The sequence below is a fragment of the Dromaius novaehollandiae genome, chromosome 6, assembly GCF_036370855.1.
Source record: "Dromaius novaehollandiae isolate bDroNov1 chromosome 6, bDroNov1.hap1, whole genome shotgun sequence".
In the NCBI taxonomy this organism is placed as follows: domain Eukaryota; kingdom Metazoa; phylum Chordata; class Aves; order Casuariiformes; family Dromaiidae; genus Dromaius; species Dromaius novaehollandiae.
The window spans coordinates 16,142,558-16,164,927 of record NC_088103.1 but is presented as its reverse complement, the minus strand read 5'-3'; the positions used below and the strand labels follow the sequence as shown (position 1 = coordinate 16,164,927).

General features: G+C 37.8%; 1 protein-coding gene across 3 annotated transcripts in view; it reads right to left on the bottom strand.

The window, feature by feature from the left end:
* LDB3 (LIM domain binding 3) overlaps nucleotides 1-22,370 on the bottom strand; it is a 128,666-nt gene that overhangs the window by 34,638 nt on the left and 71,658 nt on the right. For all 3 annotated transcript variants that reach the window (XM_064513747.1, XM_064513745.1, XM_064513746.1), the window contains 2 exons: nucleotides 14,511-14,680; nucleotides 13,499-13,535 (listed from right to left, as the gene is read on the bottom strand). In XM_064513747.1, the coding sequence (XP_064369817.1) occupies nucleotides 13,499-13,535; nucleotides 14,511-14,680 (207 nt within the window). The remainder of the gene's footprint in view (nucleotides 1-13,498; nucleotides 13,536-14,510; nucleotides 14,681-22,370) is intronic.

The following is a 22,370-nucleotide window of genomic DNA, read 5'->3' as shown; positions in this document are numbered from 1 at the left end:
ATATTTTCCATGTTATTATTTTACATATATTACTTCTCTCCTTCTGTCTAGATAGGTATTCATACATATCCCCCACTTCCTTAGTTTATCTCCAATACAGTTATAAAAATCAGTCCAGTTTACGACAGCAAAGATTTGGGCATAATAAGCTCTCTTAACTAAAATGTAACCTCCAAAATATATGAACTGAAGCCAGACTTTCAAACTCAGAAGTAGATCTGAAAAGAGCCTCGGATTTGTCTATCTCTGACTAAGAGTATTATTATGGTCAGAATGGAAGAACCTGACTTGAAAATAAATTCCCTAATAAGATGGATTGATTCACCACTCTAAAGCAATGAGAAACCAAACAGTATCTTCATATACAAGCAAGTTGTAATTTCACTGGCATGTCATGTGTAGAAAAGCCAGATTGAAATAAGGTGGAGGAGGATGAATTAGAAATTAGGGTTTGTGAAAGAAAAGTGTTAATACACCAAGAGCCATAATCATGCAAGAATGTTAAAAAAAAAATACAATCACAGCCTGAAGAGAATAAAGCATGGCTTATTTCCAGTGTTAACGTGCTATGAGAAGCTACCAACAAGACCAGAAGGTAGGCAATTGGTGTGAGGCTTCCAGCAGCAGCAGGCTCTGTTGTCCCTACTAAGTGGCCCCCACCCTTTCTGCTCTAGCTGCTGTGGCCTTATACTGAAGGATGGGGACCAATGACGCTTGGTTTTCTGGTCAGGATTTCACGTAAGATTTTTCCCTGAGTGTGCAAGTATAAGATAATATAGAACAATGATGGCAGGGGAGTTGCGAAGGTTAGAAAGACAGGTAAGTATTATAGTAAACATACTTCCACAGAGTAAAGCAAAAGAAAAATCAAAGGGTAAAGGGAAAGACAGCCTCAAAGGCACACAACACTTCTTCACTGCTGAAGAGTTTCGGGAACTGTTTCTCTTCCGGGAACTATTTCTCTTCCCAGTCAATGGGAATAATTCCTGTCTGACTGACAGTGAAAAAGACTGAAGATCAGATGTAGCTGTTATTGGTGATATCTGCATTTTGAGGAACAGGCTATCAGATTTCTAGCCCTTCCAACCAAACATTTTTTGCTGTGCAATGAATTTTACTTCCAAGTCAAATACATCCCTGGGGCAAGCTCGGTAAAGTCAATAGCTTTACACCATGAAAGAACTTGGCTCAGAATACTAGGAGCAGTTTGTATCTTTGTGATTACACAGGCTGCTCAAATAAATGAGAGTAGCAGACAGTAGCTTTGAGCTATCCGGGATATTCTTCTGCAGTCCCTTTAGTCCCCAGCTGAAAGGGCTCATTGATAGAAGGGTCTCGGTCAATGACTAATCTGAGAGAACAGTGGAAAATCTCACAGATTTTATTAGATATTGGCCATGCATCTCTGAGGAGACATATGTATGCAATATACTGTCAGTCCCAATTACACAGTACATTTCGTAATATCCATTGTATCACATTTCCCTCTCACAAAAGCACACTACATGAAATGGTCATAAAGACAGAGCAAGTGAAATGACTTAAACAGAATCCTTCTCTCCCACGCACCAGCAAGCGTAAGAATAGTAATAGTTAACATAACTAAATGAAAATGCACTTGCAAACCAAACTTGTGTGTTCTACTAGATCCTAAAAGAGCTAGGGAGCTTCTAATAAATGAATTTGTTCAGTCTGAACTGTATGTACTGTAAAGCAAAATACTTTCCCATTTTGTTCTACATTTGGAAATCAAATGTAAAAGATTCTTGAACAAACATGTGCATGTAGCAGCAGATCTGCGATGCTGAGCTTGGACACCTTCCATCTACCCCTTAGAGAATAACAGATCTAGACTCTCCTGAACAGCTCCCCTCTGCTCCATTAAAATGTTGTCGAGACAGAGAGAATATTTCATGAATAATGAAGCTCTGATGACAGAAGGAACACATTAAGCGTCCCAAGAGACTGTGTGTCCCTTTAACTGTTTTCTGTCTTTCAGTACCAAGGCATTAACTGAAAAGCCATACAAATACTATTGATTTATTCTCAGTATTCCCAGGCAGCAAGACACTATTTTAAAATGAAGAATTAAAATGTGATGGAACTGCTCATGGTCAAAAAGAAGGTCCACGGCAGGGCTAAGAATTGAAATTAGCTCTCTTGAATCCCTATTGAGTATTTAAAATATCAGCTTACCCTCTTTAACCTTTGAATAACTCACTCTCTTTAAAGCCAAAGACTATGGAATTTTATAAATACTACTATTCAGTTTACCACTGTTTGCCTGTATTCGTCATCCAACAGTCTTTTATCCAACCTAACCGATATAGGCTGGCCTTTTTGAAAGAGGAAAATAGTTACTAGGACTTAGAGCTTATTAAGGTCCGTATCCATAGAAATCCCTATCTACAGAAAGTTCTGATTTTCCACCAGTAAGTTGTGGATGTACAGGACTTACCTTTATTAAATTTGTAATCATTTTCACTCTAATCTCTATTTACATGCACATATACATGTTTGTCCACAAAATAATTTTTAAAGAATTTCTAATATGGCAGCTAGGAATAAATTTGCATGAAAGCTATTTCACAATTGCCTTCCAAACATTTTTGTCTTGAAGGCAGGAGATACTGACACTGCTAGGAATTGAACATTGAGTTAGACTGGACTGTTGTTCTGATCCGGTGTGGCAATTTCTATCTTCCAGTGCTTGCAGCTGAGAATTCTCCCTTGGACACATGAATATCAAACTACTGAGATTGTTTCTCTTTTTATTTTTTCAAGCTGCGTATTTGTAACTGTGGGGATCTATTATCTTAACAAAGACATCACAAGACACACAAAAAAATCACAGGCAGTTAGCTGGAGAGGATTAAAGACAACAGTGATTAACATGCTGGTTTAGTCATGACTTCAGTTTAGGATCAGAAAAAAGGGATAGGAGAAGAGCTAGTCTCTCTTTTTCAGCCACTGCAGTTAAGAATGTGAGCAGCCCACGCCAAACCAATATCCTGCCAGGAAGTCTGCTTTCCAAAACAGGGAAATACTTTTCTCCCAGAAGGTACCCTGGTTTGTGCAGACCGTGCCACAGAATAGGAAAAGCATTATCAGATACTCAACGAAAAAAACAGCAACTCATCCTCAAGAGCTAGTATGGAACTGAAAATCAAAGCAGCTCACTAAATCTAAGCAAATCCCTCCTACAGATGCATTTTAGTGGCACCTACAGATATGCTGTTTTATTAAACAGTCAAATAATAAATCTAGAAATACTGTAGGATGTGTGTTTGCATTAAATAAGATAACCCTTTTCTAGGATTAATATAGGGATATTTGGCATGCAAGTGTACCTACTCCACTTTGTATCCGAAAGGATTCACTGTCAGGCAGGTTTCTAAGCCCTAGTTCAGTATATCTTATTGGTAGTCACATCACCTTAGTAAGAACAGAGACTGCAAAATTCTGAATAAATGGAGGAATTTGAGCTGGAATACATTTCAGCTCAATGGCCGCTGCAGATAGATCCAATTGCAGCATTAAGGCCAAGATATGGAATAACTATCTGAATGGCTACCTCTAGCTTTTTTAGGGTGGCACTGGTAAAGCACAAGTATCTGCCAGTAGGAACCTGAATGCAGAATCAGTATTTTCCGTTTATATTTGTGACCTTTATAGACAAAAAACTATGCACAACAAATGTAGGTATGGTATGCTGGGAAATGATTCCCCTTTCACTGATGGGCTCTTTCTCATCATGACTTCACTTCTCCCTAAGGAAGGTGAGAGAAGAACAAGGACCCATATATCTCAATGTCAGCTGGTCACTTTAGAGAGATATTAATTTGTGACTTTTATGATAACAAAATTCATACTTTCTCTACACAGAGATACTTATTATCCTAAGTTTGAAGCTGTATCTAAGATACACTAGTGCATCTTTTCTACTCAGTTCCTGAACAAACTAAATCAGCGGTATGGATTACGAGAGTTGTCAAATTACTTCAGAATATGGATTATATTTTATTTCACAGATTCTCTTCAGGATTTTCTTACCTTTCCTCCCTCTCACTTGTAATTATATAACATTCTCCATCAAATACAAAAATTGCTTACATGGAAATGAACTATTAGGAAATTATTAGTATTTAGCATAATTCTGCTGACATTAATGCAATTTAGAAGCAGAGTAAAAGGAAGCAGTGCCAGTGCTATGTCATCAGCCAGTTCTCTAACTCTCACTAAACAAAGCTCTGTGAACGGGTCTGACGATCCACAGACCACATGTTAGACATGCCCAGTGGAAAACCCGCTACAGGCAAGAACGACTTCTTCCTCTTTGGACTTGAGGGCAATGTAAGAAAACAGTAGTAAGAGAGGAAGGTAGCACTGCTGCCTGGCGTCTTGGTTAGCCATGTGCATCAGTGGAAGGAGGCATATGCACACCTGAAAGATTGCTCAGTAGGAACGGAAGAATGAAAGTGAGGTTATAAGAAGCAGCCAATGCAGAAATAAACACGTGATGGACAGGAACATGCAGAAGACTGAGATGGTAAAGAAGAGATGTTAAAGTGCTACTTAGTACACAAACAAAAATGTGAATCTTGAGCTTTGGCAAGCTCTGTTAGCTTAAGCATTACTTCCTCTACAGACTATTTTAAGAAAAGCTTCACAGTATTTACCAATTTTATTTGGATCCCTCGCTCTTTCAATTTTAAGTACATTCAATTGGATACACCATCTCTAGCGCCTGTCATCTCTGACCAATTGGTTCTACAGAGAACTGGCTTGGAAACAGTCCCTGATCTCTAAATTCACTTTTCCCACAAAAGTTCAAGGAGTATATTGAGGAAGAAAGACATAATATTTGCTCAATTTACCCTTCTGGTTTCACTCAGAATTCCACAGAAACAACCGAGCTCATTCGCTATTTGTAGGTAAGTGGGGGTCAGAAAAAATTAAACTGATGTGCTTCTGAGTAGTCCTTATTGTATTTATGTTCCTTAAATGAGAAAGCTAACAATAGAAGCCTGCTTTATTCTGTGGGTTGTTGTGGAAAACAGCATACAATTTTCAGATGGATTTTGGTGATCTGCCTAGCCTAGATAGGAAGTTTTTGGCACTTGGCCAGGTCACCAGTGCTAATCAGTGGAATTTCAGCAAATGAAGGAAGGGGATAGAGATGCCTTAATTTGTCTTAGAGGTGTCAAAAGAATTTTGATAAGCAAAAGGAGGACAGAGAATGTTTTCGTGCTGGAGGGGAAATTTTTGGCAATTCACATTCATATCTATTGCAGAAGGCTATTGCTTAAGCCTAAGTGACTAAAGAAAGCCAAAGGTTTACAGACTAACTACCAAAATTCTACCTTTCTACATGTGTGAACCAGAACTTGTGCAAGTATCCACATATTTTCTGAAGGTAGAACGATAGCCCCAGTCACTGAAATTCATGGTAGAGATTGCTAAAGAAGCTACAAAAACAACAGACTCCCTGTGGACACCTAAGCGTACAACTCTTCTCTCTCTAGAACAGGCTTCAGACAACTGCTCTGATACTTGAGCCTGACTTTTCAGAAGTGATAAAATAGTGCCTAAAATACCAGTCCCTTGCTGCTGAGCGTATACCACCACACGGTTGTGCATAATTAGTGAGAAGCTACAATGAAGAGAAAGTGACCTCTACCTTTATCACATAGCAAAACCTTACGCCCCTACCTATGCAGGCAGGGGTGAGAAGCGGGAGGTAAGGGAAGGAACCGCAGAACCTTGTGTCTCTTCTCATCTTTTCATGCATGAAAGGAAGAGAAGTGAAGTTCTCGAGCCTGGTTTCCCACAGTCACACTCCTGCCACATCCCATCGGCATGCACCGCATGCAGTCAGTATTCCTGCTGCAAACTAAGCGCTGTAAGAGGTGTGGAGGAGACCATCTGAGTAGAGGGCAAGGCAGCACTTTTTAAGAAACAGGTTAGTTTAGATCAAACGGTCTTATACCACAGCAGAAAATGAGCATTTCCCTGTGTCATAACCAGACAAGCAGATTTACCTGGACGGTCTTTTGGTTTTGATTTCCTAGTGGCACCAGCTTTGCAGTATCTTCATTAAATGCTTATAACACTAGGTTTTACTGGCAATATGGGGAAGGGTGGCAGGTTAATATCACTATCCACATACTTCATTTTATTTTAGGCTTGGGGACTGTTCAGTACTGTCACCAATCATTGTCCTCTGCTCAGCAAAAGTCATGGTTCAGAATATACTCAAGATGGAACAGATGTACCTGCCTGTCATCGGTGCTACTCTAAAGCATTACATGACTCATCGAACCTTGAATCAGGGACCTATTTTAAGCCTCAGTATCATTAACTGAGACTAGTTCTCCGAGGCAAAACAGCAGACTTCTGCAAATGGTCAAGAAACGCTGGAAGATCACGTTGCTGAAGTAGTGACAACATATAATGAGCTAAGCCCGGACATATTAAAAATAGGACGTAGCCAAGCCAGACTCTTTCTTTAGCAGAAACGAAGTTAGTGGCTTCTTAAAGCTCTTTGTGAATCCTCATGAGGTCTCAGTCTGTTACGCTCTCTAGCAGTAGATGCAGCAGAACGACAGCTCTAGCCCAATTTCTCCACCTCACAGAAAGAGTCTGACTCCTACTCAGGAGGGAAAAACAGGCCTGTTAATAGTAACACAAGGAAATATCTGCAACATTCATTTTCTGGGCGTGAAGATCACCGTGACAACATAAAGGCAGATTTTTGAGGATAAGAGTTAAGGCATTACTACTCTAAATATAAACGAGAAAAAAAAAAGACAGAAAAATGTGACCTATTTGGTTTAGTTAACAAATGCTATCGCTTAGGAGACGTTTTGAAAGGCATTGGACTAAGCGCTAGAAATACATTGTAGTAAACAATCTTGCATTAGGGATAAGCTACAGCACCTTCAGAAAGATGTCTTTGTCATTTCAAAAGTTCTAAAAACTGCAACTATTGAAGAATTATTTTTTTCCTATTAATTCATTATGTAATCACATAAAAAATAGTAAACTTCTACAAGCTTGGTGAAAATTTAGATTCTATTTTCTATCTGTTCTCCAGGAAAAAAGGCTGACAACTATTTCTCTACCTGGTTGCATGGTTTATCTGCTCCAAATTCTTATTTTTGAATCCAATGAGGAGAGAGAAGAGAAAAGGGTCCTTCGTTACATTTGCATTAATTTCAGATCTGATCAAACTATGCTTTATCCGATTGTTAAAGAATGTATGAAGACTAACATGAAGGCTAAACATTCAGATAAAATTTAGACATTTTCTTTTTCACTGGAGTACATGCACTAGGACTACTTGAAACAAATAGTATTAAGATTTTGTGGTAAAACAGTAAGGATATACAATTCCTAGTTAAGGGAAAACACATTATTATGTACTTATTATTCAGCAAATCATTGAATTTAGTTGAAAACTAGAACTGGAAGATTTTTGCTTAGGTACACTTGCTGTTTTAAGGAAAGTTAATTGCATATTGATATTTTAAATTATACCAAAATTCCCCGTATGTATATAAAATTCACTCGTGAACCAAAGTCCGATCACAGCAACATTCAGAAAAAGTTAAAAAGTTGCACTGCTTTTGTGCAGTTACACTGATTTTTCCATAGGTATTAATAAGATGGCATGATCAGACCCATGTATTCTTAAATAATACTCAAAATCACATTTTTTTAGATATGTGGGAGAGCTTTAAAAAAAAAAAAGTCACACTCCTGTATTTGGGTGAGCCATGCAAAATCTTCCATGAAACGTAGCTTTTCCCGCACTTCTATAGCGCAGAAAAACAATGGGAGTTTAAGGGAACTTTTTTCTTGCATGGACTGATGATATAAATTCCAGATGCTTGGAAGCAGCAAAAAATGTAAGAGTTTTAATCCAATGTACTAATCTCTGATCTGCAATTACTGCTACCAGATAAAGGTACCTAACCTGAGGCTTACAGAAGTGAGTAAAAAAAATTAGAGAGGGCTCTAGGCAGGGCTGCAACAGAGTTAACCTTCAGTTGCAGAGGGAGAGACCTGTGTTTTGTCACTGAAAACTTTTGCTTCAGTGTGTGCTAATGACTCACAACGCAGACTGTTGTAAGAGCTAACACCAACTGTTTCTACGGAAACCATAAACACTTCAGCTTAATTGCATTTTTTGTTTCATTTAATAATCATCAGAGCATAAATTAGAAAGCGAAGCGATACAGCTCTTGATGTAATTCAAACAGAAAAGAGAAATATTTTGGGCCATTTTTGATAGACTTGCCTATGCTTTTAAAATAAATGACCACTTCCTAAACACCAGCAGTGTTTCAGGTGCCTTTGCCATGGGCACGAATTAATACGTTATTGCCAGGGAATGCTTACAATATCATTAAGCATTTCCATTTGAACAATATTTAGCTTGTCATCTAGTATCTATTAATTATGCCATGTTCTTTCATAACTAGTAATGTATTTGTTCATTTCTTTTCTTGGTCTTTCAAATGCTTCATCAGTTTTATTCTATTTCAGATAATTTAAAGATCAGTAAGAATTCTAGGTAGTAGAGAAAAGCTTCTTGACTTCCACCATTTTCCATGGTGGCAAAAAAAGTTCACTTTCTCTCAAGAATCAGTTGAAGCTGTTACTGTTTCAAAACAGGATAAAATACTGTGTAAAACAGGCACATAATTATTTTAGTTTTAAATCCTTTTATTTCAGATAAAGCATGCTGCTATATACAGAACAAAAATGTGAGTCAAAGCAAGAGCAATATAGAATGAGAAATATGTTGCTTAAAACTTAGAAGATGCTTTTAAAAACTTCAGTGCACAAATTGTCCTATATATTCTTCTCACTTCTAAATCACCTCTAGCAAAATGTCATTTCTTTCACAGTTCCTGAGCAAGCACATTCCACCTCTATCTTTCATCTAATGACAATTTCAGGTTTCAAATGGAAAACGTAGAGCAATGGTTTTAGCAAACGACTCTTACCAGTATAACATATTGAAGAAAAATGAACTTAACATTGCTAAGGTCTTATCTCAAACATCAGTCATCTATGCAAAGTAAATATGCTGTATATTTAACAAACTCTAGGCTGAGTCAGTTTTCCTTTTCACCTTTCTCTTCCCTGTTTATCTTTACAGCAGTGAAACGTAAAAATCTAATTTCTCTCCACCTTAAAGAAATCCTGTCAATAACTTCCCTCTCACTTTCTTCTTCATTTAAAGTCAAGACAGTAAAATAGTGATGCTTTCCTTCCACTCGTATATTAAAGTTACATTTGGTATAGTAAAAGACAAAAGTTTATCTACTGTATAATGAAGAGCACGAATAGGGTTGGACTACTACTTTTCATTGTCGGTGACAGTGAAGGGGTATCGGGCTAACGAGAGGGATCTATCAGAGACAGGCACCCAGGGAAGACCCCTAGCAGCGAGTCCTCCCTGCACGCGTGTGACACTCAGGCTCTAAGTCAGGACAGCAGTTAATTCTCTAACGTAGCTCTACATCTCACGTATGCCTGCTAAACGCGGGCTTTTAACTTTTAACGTTAAGGATTTGCGCCGACAGGCCGTGATGCCAGTTGCGCAATTTGGCAAAGCGTGGGCTGTTACGTTCGGTTTCAAACCTCTCCCTGCGGCGTGGAGAAAGAGAGAGAAAGGGAGGGAGACAGAAAGAGAGGGAGACAGAGACACAGAGAAGAAAGAGAGGAGGGAGAAAGAAAGGGGTTAGGGAACATGGCTACCACTCCCCTGCCTTATAACTAGGGCAACGGCAATTTATTTGGATTTTTTTTTCTTCAACTTGCAAATCAGTGCTGGGTGATCCTTTTTAGACTGCATATGAAGGGTTTTTCAGTTGTTCATCTCTGAGCAGTAACTTGATATAACGTCACAGTCTTCGAATTGTGCTTGGTTTGACAAGGCTGCTTTTGCTAGAAATCTAGTAAAACCCCACTGCTTCCTTGCCAGTAGATTGTCTCAGCTTTTCCCCGCACCCCTACTGAGCAGTTAGTGAGAGTTCACCTGGTACAAGTGCTAAATTAGTGCATTTTCCATTCTTAATATCTAGGGGAGCCTACATCCTGGCCTGTAAGGACCATCAGCCATGAATTTGAGCAGTACTTTTCTATAGCTTTTCTCATCAGTTAGGCTACAGGAACCCCAAAATCCAGTAAGTATTGACATTTACATAAATATGTTTGGTCACTTGCAATAAAAAGCAGAATAACACGAGATTTTCAAAAGCACAGGCCTATGAAATGTTGACCATCTCCTGCGAACACCCCTAACTACCTTTACTTGGAAACTGAGGCACCTAAGCAAGTTGCAAGCAGCGTTCAGCACCTCTCAGAACTGACTCTTTTCTAGATAATCTACAGTTCAGCCTTCAGGCTTTGTAAATAAAAGGGGCAAAGGCGAGGACATGGGATGAGAGCATGGTCAGGGAGAGGAAGGAAGAGAAGTATATCAAACAGAATGGAAAATAAAATGTTCTTCTTATTTGCAAATATCTTTGATTCATTGCAAACAAGGCAATTTTCCCTCATTATTTAAACCCAAAAGGCAGCACAATTGTGTTAATACAGCAGAACCTGAGAGTGAAACTGGCCAGACAAGCAGAAATGAAGGACCAGGCTAGCTTTACTCCTCAGGCTGAATAACAGACAAAACAATAAGAAGAGTAAATGTCAATAAATTCATTGATATTTCTGTTCCGAATAACACAATGTCATACAAGTAACACTCCTGAAGGAGTTTTGATATATGATTTTTCAAACTTTTATGTTTTTACATAATTAAAAGATGTAAAGTATTCTCAGCTGAAGTCTTGAAACTTCAAGACAGCATTTTTTTGGAAATTAATTTGGAATATACTAGCTGCAACAGGTCTTACATCAAGTTTAAAATTCCCTTGTTGCTTTGAAAATACACCCCTCCATTCAAGGAAAAGGTATTAAGAAACATGTTTGAACTGAAATGGATAACACCCTTCTGGAAAATATTTTGGAACAATCATCACCACAGCAAAGTTTTCACAGCAAACTATAATCTTATCTGTGACTTCAAAATAGCAGTAATGTAAGCAGAAGACAGTCATGCAATGAACTCATTAATATGAACTGAAAATAATATTCTGCCACCTGAAAATTCCTGAGCGTTACGGGTCCTGCTGAGAGCACGTGTCAATGAAGTTAGAAGCAGCAATCCAGAAGTGAGTATTTCTGTGTAAAAGATGCCTCCCCCAAAAAGCTACGTATGTTTTTCTTTTTTTCAAGCATTTGAAAGAAACTCAATCTCTATTTCATGCAGTCCTCACTGACTACACTGAAGAGCTCACACAAAGAGACAAGAGAAAGCACGAGAGACAGCATGCTCACAGCATGCCCGAGACCACAGTTCTCCATTCAGTGAAGTCTCTGGCAGTGTAAGTTTGGGAACATAAAAGATTTTTTTCCAGACTCCCACAACAGCATGTGTTTAAGGCAACACTGAGTCCTTCCAGAGTCACAGTTCCACAGAAGCCTCTTGCATTTGGGGGCCCAAGAAACCATACAGGTGATCCCAAACTACGGGCATGAATAAGAAGGGGTGGTTGTACACACCGTCTGGAGAAGACAATAAAGAGAAGTTTCTTCTCCCTTTTTGTGATGGGCGATCAGAGTTAAGGATGGAAGGATCTATATCAGACACACAGAATCCATACTTTTACAAAGCCAAGAGTAGCACAGGTCCTTCTCCAAAAGATTAAAAAGAGAGGAGTCCAATAGGGCCCGAGGCAGTAATGATGGAAGCACGCATAACCATGGCTGGTGCTACCAACTCTGCAGGTGACAAAGGAGGGGTCTAGGCACCAGGCCACCAAGATAGGGCAAGCACTATCGGTTAGCTGAACAGGAGGCCTCATTTCACTCCCTGCACCAGAGCTCCTGCCAGTAACACTATCACACTGTGTGACTACCCAATATAGACTCTCTTCTGCCTCTACTATCCATGAATGCCCTTAAAATTCTTTAGATAACATTCAACAGTGCCTAATGTACTCAGACTCATAACTGTCCTGGTGAAAAAGGATAACACAATGGTAGCTCAAAACTGCAGACAACGTGCAATGCACAATGGATATAGTCATGTACTTTAAATTACACTGAATAAAATATGGAATTTGCAGTGCATATGTTAATTATTTTAAATGTATCTGATGCCATGTTAAATGTTCAGTATCTGTTATTTTCCAAATCCACAGATAAATGATTATTTCTTTAGGACTATGTATTGCTCTCTGTTAGGTTCAACAGAACATTTTAGATTCCATCATAGTAACGTGCTCTTACACACATGTGCTATTACATCAAAACATATGATGCACAATACATTTAACAGGAATTAGCCTCACACATTTGAGGGAAGAAATACATCTGTGAACGATGTAATGTCAAGCCTGATGTGCAGACACCTATTCATGAACTTTTGTGAACTGCACTGGAAGCTTTATAACAAACCTAACAAACTGTAAGTATACTCGTTGTATCTTCAAAGGGAAGACAGCAGATGCCTTTCTCACTGACTCAATGTTTGTAAACTGCGCTGTGATCAAGCTCAAAACCGTCATATAAGCCACATGGCAGATTAAAAGGGGGAAAAAAAAGGCAAGTGGGTTGAGTATCACGTACACCACAAACCCTAGCAGCTGCTTTGAGTGGCTAACACGACACAGGGATTTGAAGTATGCAAATCAGGCTTGCATGCAGGATGCTCCACTTCAACTACAGTTTTTAAGCTGGACACAAGATCCTCTAATAAATCTATCCCCAGGCTACGTAGGACAACATTAGATGATTTTAAGTCTTTAATTCCTTAATATCTTCTAACATATACTTTTGTATCAGTGTTTTTGGTAGAACATCTGAAAACTCTCAAATACATTTCTCAGCTAGCAAAAGCAGTCCTGTATTCTCAAATTCTACATTAGATTTTTTTTTCATACAAAACACAAGCAGAGGATGATTATGAACATAAATGGAAACAACTCCTTTACTGTATCATTTCAGATGAATCAAATGCCAATCACAGGATCATCCAAATAAATTGCTCATAAATTTCACCACCACTACAACACCATATATTTTAATCCAGTTACAGAATAACTAGTAACACAGGGCTTGGTTTTAGGAACTCATTGCATTCGCACTCCCAATAAAGTTAATGAAAATCGCATATGCAGAGCGCTTTCAGATTTGAACACACACTCCAGGAATTTTTCGCTGTCTTTCCTAAGTACATGCCAATTTATTACCCTTTTGATTCACATGCCTCTCACAATAGCATTTTAATTTTAGTGATTTTTAAGTAAATACGTTAGAATATTTTAAGACAAAAACATAGTTTTGCATTTTCTTATTAATGCTGTTTTAAAGCATTATTTGATTATCAGGAAGGAGAAAGCCATAATTCCCACAGCTAGTTGCCTACCTTGATCTCCTCAAGGCTTCTTCATCTGGATCTTGCACTGCAAATAAAAAAAGTTTCAGTTAAAAAAATGGAAGGAGTGGGTTCATGTTTAAATTACAAGTTCTTATAAAAATATCACTGAAAAGCCTATTGAAAAATATATACTTGCTGACTTTGTAGCAACAGATTTTGTAAAAACAGTACAAACCACAACAGATCCCTAGAGCTCAGGAGAGGACTAGTAGGAAAGTAACTACTACTTTCACACTCATTTCTTAGCAGAGTTTCACAGCTGTAGACAATGAACCTACAGGGAGGGCCCTCTGTTTTGTAGGAAAACATCTGAGGCAGTAGCAGATTCAAATGCAGAAGAAATAAGGAGGAAATACTGAGTATTTCCATGTGATACAGGAAAGTTCCCTGAGTTTTTCTCTTTAGATCAGAAATGAGATCTGAGGTAAGTACTAGATGGCCAGAAAAGCATTTCCACAGGCAATGAGCAAGGCAGTTCCAGCTCCCGTGATATTCACAGCAGATCTTCGTCTGGATAACAGGGTTGCTAGAGAAACATAGGTACAAAGAAGTGATAATCCATGATTTTTTGACCTCAGGAAGTCAATTCTATAAAAGTGTGTTGTTACAAGGGACATTAAGTTGTTTATTTTCTTTCTAATGAACTGACAGTTTTGCACATGCTGGAAAATGAGAGATTACACTGCATACATTAGACTTGTAAGTAGGAGGAACTATTTGGTCTCAGATGCTTTTTTATTGTACAGTCTGTTCTTCTTTTATGGTGACACCCATAGCAGATCAATACATTTTCTGCATAAAAGGCAAGGTGAGATTTAACACTTGGATTTCCCAGTTACCTCAAGTTACACGTAAGGTTTTCTGATCCTGGGCATCATTGAAAATGACTACAAGCAGGACGTGAGTCAATCTTTAAGTATCAGTTGTTAACACTAAGATAAGAAAATACAGGCATGAATCTAAAATCAGGGATCAGGGGATGTTTTGCTATTTGGCTTACTGTACTCCGTTCCTGTCATCTGGGCAAGGATGCGGAAAGACTTAGACTGCAGGTTGGCAGAACGGCGGCCCCAGTCTTCAGTCTCATCATCAGGCTTGTTCTGAGTCTTCAGCACGGCCTGATACACTGGAGAGGCACTGTCTACGTGAGGATCTTTAATTGGAAGAGTACTGCAATTCAGAAAGTGGAACACTGTGAAACAGCACATCGTGGCTCTCACCCCAACCTCGCTCTAGTTTTATAGCTTCTCATCCAAAAAATAGCAATCCAAAATACTGCTTTGGAAAATATCAGTTTTTAAAAAAAATAAATCAGTATTATGTGAATTCAGGATATTTTGGCTCACTCTGTCTTTAAAATCATCTATTATAGTTCAAATCCATATATTCAAAACAGTGTGAAAAAGCTTGGAAAGGTCTGTTCAGGATTCCTCATTCAATGCAGCCACAAGGATATAGTGGTTATACCAACGTGTGGCAATTAAAGGAGAGTATGCCAGTCAGAAACTTTTATTTCTCTGAGCACTCTTATACCACGTAATTTTTTATAAAAACAGCTTCATGTTGTACAGATGAAGTTTTACATTATGTCTTATAGTTTTGGACTAGTCTACATCAAGGTTACATTTAGAAATAGAAAACATATTTGGTTATAAAAATAATGTAGTTGACTTTTCAATTTTTTCTAGAGATTATTATTCTTTGTCAAAACTCTGAATTAAAATTCTAACTGCCATAGCCCTGGACTCAGAGTCTATTAAACATGTGAAACATGTTTAAGAGGAAATCTAGATTTGTACTCACAATCTGAATACGTATTTGGTATCTAAAATCTTTAACAGCAGAATGTACCTCAGACTCTTATGATGTCTTTAATCACCTTGCACAAGTGATATCAGGAAGAAAGCTTCCATTTTGCACATCTAAAGCCAAAACTACAAAACTCTTTAACACCAGCTGAAGTAAGTTCTGTTTGATTTATGACACAAGCTTGAAGTAGACTTAGTAATTTAACAGCTTTTTCTTTGTGTGTGAAAATAGCTTTTGCATAGCACACAGTGAGAACTAAATTTTAATAGAGCTGCAGACACATATACTGAGGGGATGATGTGTGCAGTCATAATAATAACTCTGCTCCACGACTCCTCTAAATACAAGATCTATTTTGGAAGCAAGTGATTTATTGTGACTGCTTTAATGTGCTACTCCATATAGAGTCTTGTGAGCAGCATGCTCAACCTCATGAAAACTGAGAAATGGCTCTTCAAAAAAATTAAGGGCCATATGGTCCAACAAACTCACTGCTATAAAGTTCAGGGAATCAGTGCAGTTACCTGTTATAAAACTTGCTTCTATAGTTTAGGTTCAAACCTTGTATTTTGTAAGATATTGCTGTGCACAGAAAATCTACAGAGAAGTTGGGTTTGTGATTCGAAAACATGAAAGGACTCATGAACAAGCCAAAAAGTGTGTCTGATATCCTACATAAAACAGCAACATACACTGTAAGAAAAAATATTACCCACTAGAGCGTTAACTATTCTAGCTCAAACATTCCAGCTGACAGACATCTCTGCTCCAACACTGCATAATATAAGCTGTGTCAATGGATGTGCACCTACAAATAGCGTGGGGTGTTTTTTTTCATGTAAGAGGGCAAGGGGCTAAGGAACTTGAGGCATGCTTATATATACTATGAAGCCATAAGCACATGTGATACAGGACTATATCACACACGACCTCTTTAGAATATTTTTTATAAGAGGAGTGTATTTCTATTCTTCACAAGCCCAGTATATGGGGCTTCTCATTTTCTTGAGGATTGAGCAAAAGTTCTTTTTCTTTTACACGTTTCAATACAATGGCCTACATGGTGGAATCTGGCTTAGGAAAAAACCCTAAAAATGGTTCTTCAATGTAAACTCTGCCACAAAACAAAAATGTAAGAAAGTCTCTCAACTTGGAAGATGCCCTGTAGAGAGAAGCAGTGTTCTTCAGCTCCTTTTTTAGCTTATGTTTTCCTATACTACTGTATTTATAATATCTAAGCATTACCAGGTATGGAGGGCATAATGGGGATTCGTTCGTATTGGGAACAGCGTGCTGATGACGTGTGCCATCAGTGGCTTCCACTAGTAGTGCACCAATGGGTAAATTAGTGCCAAATCCTTCTTTATCAGATGGGGGAGTGAGCAGTAGTTTTCCTCTTCTGACCCCCTTGTGCAAGGCAGAAGGGCTTCCTGAGGCAGGGAAGTGTAATGGAGAATTCTGCCGTCTTATTGACTTAATGCAGAAATAGTCTTCATATGGGAGAGAGAGGTTCTGTAATGCTAACTGGAAGAAAGTAAACACACCCCTCTCATAATCATTCAGCTGCCACTTCGCACTCCTTGGCTACTACTGAGCAGCTCTGTCACTGTAAAGGGCCCGATAAAAGTCCCCCAAAATGTGACTCCACTTTCAAGTCTCCTGCTGCACTTCAGGCACATCTTAGCATTGACTAAGCACGCAGTATCTTTTGCCTTATTACCGTTACAGGTGACTGCCTGCCTGTTCCTGCCCAACAGCTGATTACCTTTATATCTCCAGACTTGCATTTTAATCCTGGTGAAGCTTAAAACATTGCTATACGCGATGGCACATTTCGTGACTGCAGGCTGATGCAGGCTGGATAATCAAGCCCTGGGTAGGCAGTCCTGCTAGCTTCAGCCATGTACTGTTGCGGCAACACGGGCGTGCGAGTCATGCACAGATCAAATTCCTTTACATAAATACTCTAGTTAAGCTACTTTGTTCTTATATGATGATGTACAGACAAACAGACAGATTAAAACTGTACATATAGATACATCATTAACTCAGAGGTAGTTAAACAATTGTAGGCCACAAATTTCACAGTGGCAATGTGTATCATGGCATATTACTGTCTTCATGGTAGATGATTAAGGCAGGAAATGGAGCTTGGTGAATTAACCTTCCCTAGCAGAGTGAAGCACCCTCCTATAAACTGAACTAGATTAATACACTACACTGGAGTATTTCCAACTCTGTCTTTAATGCAACAGGCCATTCTCTTTTTTTGATCATTATTACATTATAGACGAGTAACTAGGAAATATGAGCTACTCAGCATGGAAGTGTAAAATACAGAGCATCACTGATTATGACCATTTCATAAACCCGAATGTGATGGTTGATCCTTACAGACAGCCTTAAGATGCACATAACAATGTTAACAAGTGGCTGTTATACCTCTTCTTAATTTAATTTTTTCCATCTGGGTGTGTATGTGCAGAAATATCATGTATCTTTAAACCTACTTCTTCAAATTGATGCAATTGAAAAAAAATTCTGCCTGAATGTGCTAGAGTTTTTAAGGGTTTTTCATGTGATATCCCAAGGTATTACAGTAGAATTCAATTAAAACTGATCCCCCTTTCCACATCATAATATAGGTCACACATCTGCATCACAATTAACATTAAAACAAGCTTTCAGGACAGTCAAACCTCTTTTAATAGCAGTAGCAATGTGACTTTTGCTTGCAGTTCACTATAAATTACAGTTTATCAGATGAATCACTTCTGGAAGTCATTACTCTGTTTTAATTTAATCAAGCAGTTAATTGATAAGCAAAAACTAAGGAAGGGCTACAGTGTTTTATCCCTGATGTAGACATACAATGAAATATAGTAACATTGGATATTAGACTAAGTCCAACTATAAAAAAAGCCCTAAGGGAAAAAACAAACAAACAAAACAATTCATGCAGATTGGTAAATTATGCACCCAAGATGACATATTTTAAAATAAAAACAAGACTTTATTTAGTCATATTATTGATTCTACTACTAGAACTGTTAGACCTTAATCCTGATAAAATTGTTGGATTTATATCTGATTACATGATTTGTGAATTTGGCTAAAACTGCATAATGGAATTTAAAAGAGGTTTGACAGAAATGTGGATGAAATACCTGACCACATAGTTTTATTGACAACAACTCTTGGTTCTTGGTATATCAAAAATAATTAAAGCAAAGCAATAGAGAATGAGAAAGTCAGGGCATTGTAACTTTGCTTAAGTTCCAGCACAAGGTCTAAATAACTGCAGTATAAATAATTTACATTCTTTCCTTTAAGCTTTCTTTACCGATTCAGTATGTGTGGGTTATTTTCTGAGCAACCTGAGCCTGATTCTGCTCTCACTAGTATCAGGTAAGATGTCACTGATTTCAAATGGTCAAACTAGAAGATGACTCCTTATCCCAAGCTTGTCCATTCTCTCCACTGATAACAGAAGTAAAGAGAGTTTCAAGGTATTGCTGTCAAAAAAGAACTGAAGCCCTTTAGATCTGTAACCAGAGTGTGCTTACCCTTCCATGTACCACCTTGCGGCTTCAGGATTTATTCTCCTACATAAAGTGAAAAGCCTGAAGAAGAGTAACTAAGTGTTGAGGCCAAATTATAGACAGAGAACTGAGACTAAATGAAATCAGTACACAATTTGGCCTGCTTTTATATGACAGACTTCTCATAGAATTATTTTTGCATTATATATAATCTAATCTCAGACCTGATCAACTAGAAAGCTAAAGAATATCCTCAGTTTGCACTGTTAATGAGAGTTCAGAGTATGATGGGGCAAAGCAGCACCTTAAAGAAATGAGCTACTGGTTCGATCAAATGAATGAGGATCACTCAACAGGTAGGCCACTGTTTGATCAGGGAGAAGAGCATGAGCCTTGCCCTTGTATCTAGATTTAAAGTGCTGTGTTAATAAATCATACAATCTACCGGCAAAATTGTTTAGTCACTAAGCAAAGTGTTAGGAAGTTTAAAAAAATACAAAAAGCTATGAAACTGGCTATAGCATACAGCACCGTACACCTGCACCTGACAGCACACAGCAACAGAAACATGAGCTTATTCTGGAGCCAGACTAATGTTAGGCTTAAGAGTCCCTTTCCAAAGATGAAGGAAATGCTTAAACAGTAGTTTCTATAGTGGATCCTGCAGAAAAACTTCTTATGCAAGATCACAGAGGAGAATATACTCATGGATGTGTCTGCAAAGGATAACATTTCACTAATATTGTCTGATATACAAAGATTAACGGCAATAACTATCTTATTTCAAAGCATGCATGAAATAGGTGGAGTCCAAGTTCAAAATGGAAGAAACAAGTTAGAGATATTGCTGGTGGCATTAAATACAGCTCGTGCGTCACTGCTGCAGTGACTCAACAGTCCATGCAAATCTGATTTTTGTTTTTTAACTATGTATCTACTTCATGTGCCTCTTTTTGAGACAGAGGTATTTACTAATAAAATTCATCAGTATCTTACTATTTATAATTCAAGCCTTTCTCACTATTCTGATTCTTTACTATACAGTTCTACATACTGAGATAAACGGCGAGCCCCCCAGGCATGCTCTCCACCCAGAACGCGCACTGATTTTCCAGTTCTATTGCGCTCTCTGGAATTCTCTCTTGCTACTTGGGATTTTCTGAAAGGGCATTTTCCCTTCCCTGTGACACAGTGTTTTGATCTCTTTCACAGAAGGGGAAACATGACCACATTCTCCAGTCCAGTACTGCAACTTCTGTGATCAGAACTGCATTTGAGAGATTCCCTTACTGTGCTGTATATGAAATGAAAAGGATTCACATGCTCAACAGTGAAACTTTATAACCATGGGATCTTTTAAGTAGGTAAAGTTTTGAAGTATTACTATTTGCATTTTATAATGTTACAGCATTTAGTAGGAAATGCCAGCATTTCATAAAATGTGTCATTTAATCCATGCCTATGAAAGACGCAAAGCATTATAAGGAACACACACATAATGCACTTCTTTCACTGTACTTTGCTAATTGGAAATACGGGTCTACTTACACCAGTGGAAACTCACTGTAAGCCATATGGTCAAAACCAACAAAAGATACCACACGGGACCCATCATTAGGGAGAGTTGTGATAAACACAACAGAATAATATTAGTAACAGAAAATAGTGGAAAAAAGAATTGAAAAACAGAGAAGAGAATGAAATGATCAATAAAAGGGAGCACAGGCAAATACATAAAACATCAGCATTTTGAATAAGCTTGCAGTTAGCACCTTTAACAGAAACTGTTAAAAAGTGTTGCTGTACTTATATTTTGTTGTCAAATGAAAGGAAGGTAAGTTCTATTTCAGGTAGAAAGATACCTAACAAGAGAGACACAGGGCTACATTCATCCCACATGAAATTTCAGTTAAGTCATAAAAATTATAAATGTTAATTATATTTACAGAAATACAAATGTATTTATTTATTTATGAATAAGGTCCCAATCCTACAATCTACCAGATGCCTGTATTTGGAAAATCTCACTAACAACAGGAGGCTATACTAAAACATGTATTAGGGCCATCAGTTATTTTGATACACATTTTCCTTTCTTCCATCTCCTCTTCTCCCATTTGGTCAGAAGGATTGATGTGTGCAAAAAGAGGGTCCCGATTCGCATCATATTAGTTTGGCTTCACATGCCTGTAACTTCACTGTCTTTCATGGGGTTTATTCCTAATTTATGCAAGCATCAGAAGTTTGAGGAGAAAAATCTGTTATTCAAGGGCTGAGAGTTGAACAATGCCATTTAAAAATATTACTTCTCACTCAATCAAAGAGTATTATTCCCCTGAGGGTCTCATGCACTTTCAGTAAACAGTTGCTCAAGTAACTAAAAATGCATATTGGCACCTATTATAAAAATTCTTGGAAAAAAACAGCTCTTGTACATTGGATTGGATTTTGCAGTTGTTGCAACAGCAAGACTTGCATGTACTCTTATGAAGAGCTGCACCCAAATGGAGACAGGAACCTTAAATCCATAGAGAATAAACTTTCAAAATTACATTCAGAAAAGCAGAATATATTATGTATCCAATATATGAAGCAGTAAAGCACAGAGTTCAATGAGGATTACATTCCCAAGTACCTCTGACAACATGGTCTGTCATGTCAACTGGGTAGTGGTATTTTGCAGCTAGTTTTTGGTCATATCTATGGACAAATTTTCTTAAAGCAATAACACTATGATATTACACTTGCATGCCCTAAAATCTCAAAACAGATTTATTTAAAGAAAAAAAATAACTTCCACCCTGGGACATGACCCTGAACACCTAGATCTGCCTGCAACAAAAACCTTTGATGTAGAAATTCTTAAAAATACTTGTATACCCACACTATATATAAATCTAATTACAAGAACAGTATTCTATTTCTGCCGATTGAACTTTTTTTTATCTCACATACAAACACCCAAGCATCTGAAATCAGAATTCCAGTTCCAGTTGAACAAAAATAATGTTTTCTAGAGATTTTTTGTCTGAAATCAGAATAATTTGAAGAAAAGTATCTTTTCACCCCCAGTAATTGTGAATTCTAAGATTATCAGAAACATACATTGGAAAAGCAGAATTATTAAAGATAAACAGATTTTGCAGTAGTCCAAAGAGTACCAGATATACTCCGTTGGTATAACATATTTGTGAAAGACATACGTGTTTTACTTCCTTTGTACTGGACTTTGTCTTTAAAAATAAACTGTTTGTATATTCCTTTTCTGCTGTTTCATACCTTTATGACATTGTTGAAGGTTGAATTACTATTGAATCATCCAGAAAAACAAAGCAATAGGATGCTAAGAAAATGAAATGAGTATCAAGAAAATACCCTGTTATTTGTCTTCTCCATTCCCACCTATATACGACTGCCAATATCACCAAGACAATCAGATTATGTTCAACCCAGTCTAGTTTAAATGGAAGAACAAATAAGCTGGGAGGGAGGGGGCAATGGCAGAAGCT